This window comes from Eutrigla gurnardus (genome assembly GCF_963514095.1).
Source record: "Eutrigla gurnardus genome assembly, chromosome: 17".
NCBI lineage: Eukaryota > Metazoa > Chordata > Actinopteri > Perciformes > Triglidae > Eutrigla > Eutrigla gurnardus.
The window spans coordinates 24,215,850-24,224,745 of NC_139928.1; the positions used below are offsets into that span (position 1 = coordinate 24,215,850).

Consider the following 8,896-nt stretch of genomic DNA (forward strand, 5'->3'; position numbering starts at 1 on the left):
ATGTTGAAGGACCATCCAGCGTTCCTCCGTCATCGTCAACATAGAAAGACATTCACCACAGCTGCTTTATTTTTACGATTGTTTGTTTACGTTTTGTTGTCCGGATTCAATAAAACGTTTCAGAAAATATTACTGAAAATGTTTGTCAAGTTTAGTTAAAACTTCAAGTCTCCTTACTGCAGTACCACTCTCTACCTGTACTGATGGTGGCGCTGTTTTACAGAAACAAGTCTTATCACAGATGCTGTTTAATGTGAAATCTGGTTATAAATATGAAGTTAACTATCAAAGAAACATCAGATGCAGCCCATGTGCATTTTGAATTTATACATTTTTACAACTTTACAATGATAATTAGTAGGATTAGCTTTAAGATTAAAAAAAAACTCAGACTTGATTCATCACCAAATTACATATTTAATTCTTATTAGCATGTCAAACATGTCAGGACTGCAACCTCTATGGAGAGATACAAGTTTCCTCAAAAGTAGGAAATACAAGCTCCTGCACAAAGGAAACTACAAACTAATATAACAATACTGTTGCTCCCGTTGTAGATAGAAATATAAAACAGAGAAACGATAGGAAAATATTAAACATGAAGTCACACAGACAACAAAATGAAATGAAATACTAAAAAAGGAAATAATAGATCAAACTGGAACTGAAAACCAGTTTTAAGGATGTTTTTAAACTCTGACCTGAGAGCTGATTATGGACCCTGCATACAGAAATAAGCGGAAGGCTAAGTTACAGGATCTGAGTTGAACTGAAAACCGTTCCAGAATAATTTATTCAGGCTTTGATTTTTGTGAACAATTTTCCGAAGAAATTCCCTAATTTGCATTCTTTTGATGGTGACCTTCAGGGTTAAACTGGTTCACACTTCATCAATATGCTGCTTCTAACCAAAACCAGGTTTGAGAGACTTGATTAATGGGAACACCGTAGGGCCGCAAATAACGACTATTTTGATAATCCATTAATCTGTCAATTATTTAACTATTAATAGGATAAAAGAAAAAAGCTGAATTTAATTAGTTCCAGCATTTTACGAAGAGAACTGAACCGATTCCTTGTTTATTGCTCGTCAGTAACCACGTAGGACGAGCTTACTAAATGAGCACGTCATCCACACACTTGTTACAGTAAAGGAAAGCACATTGCTAGATGAGTGACAACTTGGCTCATTTGCTGTAAAGTCGACCAGTGTAGAACAAAAGCATGGCAGAATTAGCAAGGTAGCTAATTGATCTATATCCATCGGTTTCTATTTCTGAAGAACTCACATCACCATTAAAGTACTGAACCTTGAATGCCGCAGGAACTGAATTTGGGGAGTAAAATGCATTATAAATGATTAAAAGCTCTTGTTCGACCCAGAAGAAAATCCTACTGTGTATTCTGTTCGATCTACTTGTTATTCATCTTTCTGTCTGGAGGCTCTGCCTGTCAATTCTACTCATTTGATGACTGCCGACGGACACATTTATGTGATTTGAAGCTGGAGTACCAGGCAAATGTTCTATCACAAATACTGCAGGTTAGTTGTTTCTCCCCTGAATGAATGTTCATGTGAGAAACTAAGTTGTTCTTGGCAGTGAATCTTTTACCACAAACTGAGCAGCTAAAGGGTTTCTCTCCTGTGTGAATTCTCATGTGAATGTTCAGATTTCCCTTAGTGCCAAATCTTTTCCCACACCCTGAACAGCTGTATGGTTTCTCTCCTGTGTGGACTCTCATATGTGCCTGTATACTTTCTTTCCGTGTAAAAGATTTCTTACAAACTGAGCAGCTGAAACTTTTCTCTCCTTTATGAGATCTTATGTGTCTGTTTAGGCATGTCTTGATTCCAAATCTTTTCCCACACTCAGAGCAGCTAAATGGTTTCTCAGCGGCACTGGTGGGAACTTCCTCATTATTTAGAGAGTTTAACCCGGACTGAGTTTCTCTGGTCTCCTTCCAGTCCTCACTGTCATCAGTTTCTGATTTAGAAAAGTCTCCAGTCTTGTCATCTGGATCAGAGTCCCTGTGTGGTCCTGGATCAGAGTCCCTGTTTAGTCGTGGTCCTCCACAGTCCTCTCCAGCAGCTTCTGGTTCCATGTGTTCAGTGTGTCTCTGATGAAGCTGTGAGGACTGAGGTTCCTCTTCATCATCTTCCCTCTTCACAGGGACAAAAGTGAACGGGAACTTGGTGACATCAGCCTCTTGCAGTTCCTCTTTAATGTGGGGGGGCTCCGGGTTCTCCTGGTCCAGACTGGGACCCTCTTCTTTAACCACCAACAGATGCTGGACAGGCTCTGGTTCTTGATGTATATCTGGAGCTGAGCTGTTTGTTAGAGGCTCCGCCTCTCTGATCTCCTCAGTCTGATGAATCTGAAACAACTGACGACCGACACATTCATGTCTTTCCATCTGAGAATGCCAAGTAAATGTTTTCTTACAAACAGCACAGCTGTATGGTTTCTCTCCTGTGTGGACTCGCATATGTATTTGTATAGTTTCTCTCCGTGTAAAAGATTTCTTACAAACTGAGCAGCTGAAACATTTCTCTCCTTTATGAGATCTTATGTGTCTGTTCAGGCATGTCTTGATATCAAATCTTTTCCCACACTCTGAGCAGCTAAATGGTTTCCCAGCAGCACTGACATTATACAAAGGCACAGGAGTGAAGGGGAACTTGGTGACATCAGCCTCCTCCAGCCCTTCAAGCTGCTCTCCCTCCTGATTGGTCCAGAGTTCCTCCAATTTCTCTTTAATGTGGGGCTCCTGGTCCAGACTGGGACCCTCTTCTTCAAACACCAACAGCTGCTGGACAGTCTCTGGTTCTGGTTGTATATCTGGATCTGAACTGCTGGTTGGAGGCTCCGCCTCCCCACTCTCCTCAGGCTGATGAATCTGAGACGACTGACGGCCGACACATTTATGGTTTCTGAGATTATAGAAGACAGTAAAAATTTGGTCACAATCTCTGCAGCTGTAGAACTTCTCCTTCGTGTGGACTTCCAGATGTTTTTCCAAATATCTTCTCCAAGCAAACTCTGCACCACAAATTGTGCAACGGAACTGTGTTTGTCTCGTGTGGATCCTCATGTGTTGAACTAAAGACTCGCTGTCGCTGCAGCCGGTGTTACACACTGAGCAGTGGAACGGTTTCTCCTCGGTCATGTGACCCGCCATGTGAGAAGGTAAGCTTTCATTCTTTGCAACTGTCTGACCAACGAATGGTTTCATGTCAGTGTTACATCCTGTATCGCTGACAGACACTTCCTCACTCTTCAGATGCTTTGGACCTGATAGATCTGGATCACCATGGTCCTCAGTCTTGGCTTCAGGTTCAGCCTTGTCATCAGAGCAGCTAGATGCTTTCTTGCTACTATTATATCCATCATTCACAGAGACTCTTTTACGTCTCTGGTAAGTGAACCCTGACTGATGTTGCCTGGTCTCTTTCCAAAACTCAACGTCAACACTGTCATCAGGTTCAGAAGACGGTTCAGTCTTTATGTTAGTCTCTGGTTCTGGTTGGATATCTGGATCTGAGCTGCTTGCTGGAGGCTCCGCCTCTCTGACCTCCTCAGTCTGAAGACCGACACATTCATGTCTTTGAGTCTGATACCGCCAGGTAAATGTTTCCTTACAAACAGAGCAGCTTAATGGTTTCTCACCAACATTGACAGGAACTTCCTCATTCTCCTTCCACTTATCCCTGTTGTCAGAGTTTGGATCAGAGTCCCTGTGTGGTCCTGGTCCTCCACAGTCCTCTCCAGCAGCTTCTGGTTCCATGTGTTCAGTGTGTCTCTGATGAAGCTGTGAGGACTGAGGTTCCTCTTCATCATCTTCACTCTTCACAGGAGTGAACGTGAACTTGGTGACATCAGCCTCCTCCAGTTCCTCTTTAATGTGGGGGGGCTCCGGGTCCTCCTGGTCTAGAATGGGACCCTCTTCTTTAACCACCAACAGCTGCTGGACAGTATCTAATTCTGGATGTCTATCTGGATCTGGGTTCCTGTCTGGTTCTGGTCCTCCCCAGTCCTTTCCATCAGTTCCCATTTCCATCTGTTCAGCTGAGCTGCTGGCTTGAGGCTCCGCCTCTCTGACCTTGTCAGTCTCATGTGAATGACGACAGACACACCGATGGTATTTGAGCAGATTGTACCGAGCTAATCTTGTGTTACAAACAGGGCAACTGAATTGTTTCTGGTGGATCATCATGTGATTCTGTAAATCTCCATTCTTTGAATAGGATTTCTCACAGACTGAGCAGTGGAAAAGTTTTTCCCCTACGTGAGATCTCACGTGTCTCTTGAGATTTCCAGATTCACTGAAAGCCTTTCCACAAGCTGAGCAGCTAAATGGTTTCTCTCCTGTGTGGATCCTCTTGTGTTTTTGTAAATCTCCTTTCTGTGAAAAAGATTTATTACAAACTGAGCAGCCGAACGGTTTCTCTCCTGTGTGGATTTTCATGTGTCTCTTCAGACATGTTGTGGTACCAAATCTTTTCCCGCACTCGGAGCAGCCAAATAATTTCTCACCGACAGGATCTTCCTCCTTATTCAGAGAGATTAAACCGGACTGAGTTTCTCTGGTCTCCTGCCAGTCCTCACTGTCATCAGTCTCTGGTTCAGAAGAGTCTCGAGTCTTGTCATCTGGATCAGAGTCCCTGTGTGGTCGTAGTCCTCCAGCAGCTTCTGGTTCCATGTGTCCAGTGTGTCTCTGATGAAGCTGTGAGGACTGAGGTTCCTCTTCATCATCTTCACTCTTCACAGGAGTGAACAGGAACTTGGTGATATCAGCCTCCTCCAGTTCCTCTTTAATGTGGGTGGGCTCCGGGTCCTCCTGCTTGATCATGTTCTGACTTAGTTCTTCTCCTGTATGATTTTTTCTGTGGCTCTGTGGACCTGAAAAATGTCTACTGCTCTCTTTCCAAACATAATTGTCATCACTAACTTCAGTCTTTAGTCCAGAAGAGAATCTTTTCTTGACATCAGTCTCTGGGCCAGGGTTCTTGTCTGGCTCTGGTCCTCCACAGTCCTCTCCAACAGTTCTTGTTTCCATCTGTTCAGCTGACCTGCAGGCTGTAGGCTCCGCCTCTCTGACCTCCTCAGTCTGAAGACCGACACATTCATGTCTTTGAATCTGATACCGCCAAGCGAATCTTCGGTCACAAACAGTGCAGCTGAATCTTTTCTCTCCTGTATGACGAACCAAGTGTTTCTGTAAACTTCCACTCTGTGAAAATGACTTCTTACAAACAGAGCAGCTGAATGGTTTCTCTCCTGTGTGAATCCTCATGTGTCTCTTCAGACATGTTGTGGTACCAAACATTTTTGCACAAACTGAGCAATTGAACATTTTCTCTTCTGTGTGGCGTTTCATGTGTTTCTGGAAATGTCTCCTCTGTCTGAAAGATTTCTTACAAAGTGAGCAGCTGAAACGTTTTTCTCCTTTATGGTTGCTCATGTGTATCTTCAGATTTTTCTCTTTGTCAAATCTTTTTCCACACTCAGAGCAGCCAAATGGTTTCTCACCATCACTGATGGGAACTTCCTCATTAGGTTCTCTGGTCTCCTTCCAGTCTTCACTGTCATCAGTCTCTTCAGAAGAGTCCCCAGTCCTGTCATCTGGATCAGAGTTCCGGCCTGGTCCCGGTCCTCCACAGTCCTCTCTATCAGCTTCTGGTTCTATGTGTGGCTCCACCTCTCTGACCTCCTCAGTCTGCTGAAGCTTTGAAGACTCACTACCGACACATTTATGTATTTTGGCATTTGATCTCCAGGAAAACTTTTTGTGACAGATCCTGCAGCCAAACGGTTTCTCTCCTGTGTGAACTGGCATGTGTTGTGTCAAGTGTCCATTTCGTGAAAATCTTTTACCACAAACTGAGCAACTAAATGGTTTCTCTCCTGTGTGAATCTTCATATGTTCCTTCAGAGTTCCCTTGATTGCAAATCTTTTCCCACAGTCAGAGCAGCTAAATGGTTTCTTGTCAGCACTGACAGGAACTTCCTCTTTATTCAGAGAGTTTAAACCTGACTGAGGTCCTCTGGTCTCCTGCCAGTCATCATTTTGTTCAGTTCCTGGTTGGGAAAATGGTGAGGCCTTGTCACTGCTTGACAGTTGTAAACGTCCATCCTGATCAGAGTTCCTGGCTGGTTGTGGTCCTCCACAGTCCTCTCCATCAGCTTCCATCTGTTCAGTTTGTCTTTGATGAAGCTGACGACCAACACATTTATGGTTTCTGAGCTGATAAAACCAAGTAAATCTTTGGTCACAAACACTGCAACGGAATCGTTTCTCTCCTGTGTGGATGCTCATGTGTTGGACTAAGTTGTAGTAGACAGGGAATCTTTTCCCACACACTGAGCAGTCGTATGGCTTCTCTCCTGTGTGGATTCTCATGTGTTTCAGTAAACTTCCTCTCCATCCAAAAGATCTCTTACAGACAGAGCAGCTGAATGGTTTCTCGCCTGTATGAGACCTCATGTGTTCCTTCAGAGTTCCTTTGAGGCTAAATCTTTTCGCACACTCAGAGCAACGAAATGGTTTCTCACCAGCACCAACTCTTGAATTGCTGACAGAAACTGTTTTGTTAGAGTCTAAACCTGACTGAGGTTCTCTGATCTCTGTCCAATCAGTAATTTGTTCATTATCTGGATCTGGGTTCCTGTGTGGTCCTGGATCATAGTCCCTTTGTGGTCCTGGTCCTCCACAGTCCTCTCCAGCAGCTTCTGGTTCCACGTGTCCAGTGTGTCTCTGATGAAGCTGTGAGGACTGAGGTTCCTCTTCATCATCTTCACTCTTCACAGGAGTGAACGGGAACTTGGTGACATCAGCCTCCTCCAGTTCCTCTTTAATGTGGGGGGGCTCTGGGTCCTGCTGGTCTAGACTGGGACCCTCTTCTTTAACCGTCAACAGCTGCTGGACGTCTGCAGAACAGAATCAAGCAGAGACACATTACTGAGCACCACTGGAGTAAATTTAAAGTAATGAGTCAAACCTTTAATGTCTTCATGAAAACTGAATGTCTCCATCCAGACGTATTAACGACACGGTAAGAAAACAAATACAGTAAAATGGTGGTGACCTAAAAGCCTCTAGTCTGCAAGGGCAGGCAGCTCCAGAGGATGGGGCAGCCACTACCAACGTTTCTGTGGATGATTTAAAAAATGTATTGATATCATAGTAAAAAACATGGATAGTATTAGTCAGTAGAAGTTAGTACATCAACATTCATGGTTCCATCCCCCTCCCCCCCACATCTGTTTATGTGTGTAGTCTAATGTTTTATTCCCCAACAGCATACAGAGAAGAAGAATCCCCACGGACTGAGCCAATCAGAGATGAAGGCCCGCCCCTACTCTGCCTCTGATTGGCTCAGACTCTCTTCTTCGGTGCATGTTGGCAGAGTGTATAAGCCTGAATATACTACGTGTAAAACTATCATTCCTATCATCGTCGCACTTTCATAAAGGTGCCCGTAACACCACCTGTCTCCCCTCGCACCCTAAGGTGCCGAGACTCCGAGCCAGTGTCGTGAACCGGGCGGTCCGGTCGGTCCTGGCTGGGAGCGCTGCTTTTACTGTCGGAGCTTCGTCGTTCATAATCGACCGGTACCGGGACAGGTGCGTGGTGGGCCGAGCAGCCCCTCCCCTCCCCAAGCAGCCACAAACCAAAAAAAGTGGAGTTACAAATGAACATAACACTAAAAAGTGCATATCATATATATAATATCATCATATATAAGAAATAATATCACAAACGGAGAGCATTTAAGTACTCCCGTCCTCCACCACATCACCCCCCTAAATGTAAAGTAGTTGCAGTTAAAGTATATAAATGTAGTTACAGTAAAAGTGCTGCTGGAGCACTTATACCTTATGTTTCTGTATTAATCTCACAGCTCCATTTATGTTGTTAACGCGTCATATTCTATGACGTCATCGCGGTTCCTGGTTTGGGAGGTTTTTAAAGAATGTTTTCATCTGAAGAAGTCGGATGATCAATACACCACTGAGGTATAAGTACCTCGGGTGTGTACTCGTACCAGTAGGTGAGTAAATGTACGTCGTAAACACAAGCAGAGATCCTCGACGCGCAGTGAAAGCGGCTAGCAGGAGCTAGCAGCTAGCTCCTAGCAGCTAACAGCTAGCTCCTAGCTGCTGCTGTGTGTGGGTGCTGTAGCTAACGTTAGCTTAGCACAACAACATCGTCAGTAAAGACGTTTCCAGCAGGAGAAAGAAAACCAACCTGCTTCTCTCCGCAGCTCCATGTCGGCCTTTAAAACCACATCCAGCTCCTCTTCATACCCGGATGTTGTTGTCTCCAAACGGCCAATCAGATGCTCGCGAGCCGCAGTTAGCAGCCGCCGTTTGGATTAATGTTGAAGATCCTGAAATGTGGACATTTTCCACAGATCGAGTCAAAGAGGACCAAAGAAAACCAGACCGGCTCTGGTGCTTCTTCACGCTCCGCTCACATGCTAACACATGCTAGCACAGGCTAGCTGGGTTCCGCTGGAGAGAAGGACCGCCGAGACCCGGAAACACAAACACCACTTCCGCTTCGCTCCGCTGGCCTTCACAATAAAAGCGTTGGTTTTGCCCGCCGTGCTGTAGGGGAATATCATCTGGCCTTCACAATAAAAGTGTTGATTTACCCGCGGTGCTTTGATGAGAGAAGATTTCCGTGGTGGAGTAAGTACATTAACTCTAGTACTACTGGAGTACAATTCGAGGTACATGTACTTTATTTGAGTTTTCCCATATTATGCTACATCAAAGCAGCTCTGAGGGAACATACATGTAATTACACTTATTTTAATTAGTAATAACTTCTAGATTATGATTATTTATGTAAAATATAATCAACAAATACATTATGACGAATCCAGCAT

The 8,896-nt window shown here is 44.3% G+C and overlaps 1 protein-coding gene across 1 annotated transcript; it reads right to left on the reverse strand.

The window, feature by feature from the left end:
- Positions 1–1,064: 1,064 nt before the first annotated feature.
- On the reverse strand, positions 1,065–8,559 carry LOC311027699 (uncharacterized protein). The gene is made up of 2 exons (XM_084031834.1): positions 8,251–8,559; positions 1,065–6,929 (listed from the first exon to the last, which is right to left on the reverse strand). Exons 1-2 carry the CDS (start codon positions 8,270–8,272, stop codon positions 1,459–1,461), a joined length of 5,493 nt encoding a protein of 1,830 aa, XP_083887960.1. The 5' UTR covers positions 8,273–8,559; the 3' UTR covers positions 1,065–1,458.
- Between the last annotated feature and the right edge of the window lie 337 nt (positions 8,560–8,896).

Coding starts and splice junctions, on each gene's coding strand:
- LOC311027699 (XM_084031834.1), bottom strand. CDS start 8,272: ATGGAGCTGCGGAGAGAAGCAG. Junction 6,930..8,250: donor GGAGCTGCGGAGAGAAGCAG/GTTGGTTTTCTT, acceptor TCTGTTCTGCAG/ACGTCCAGCAGCTGTTGACG.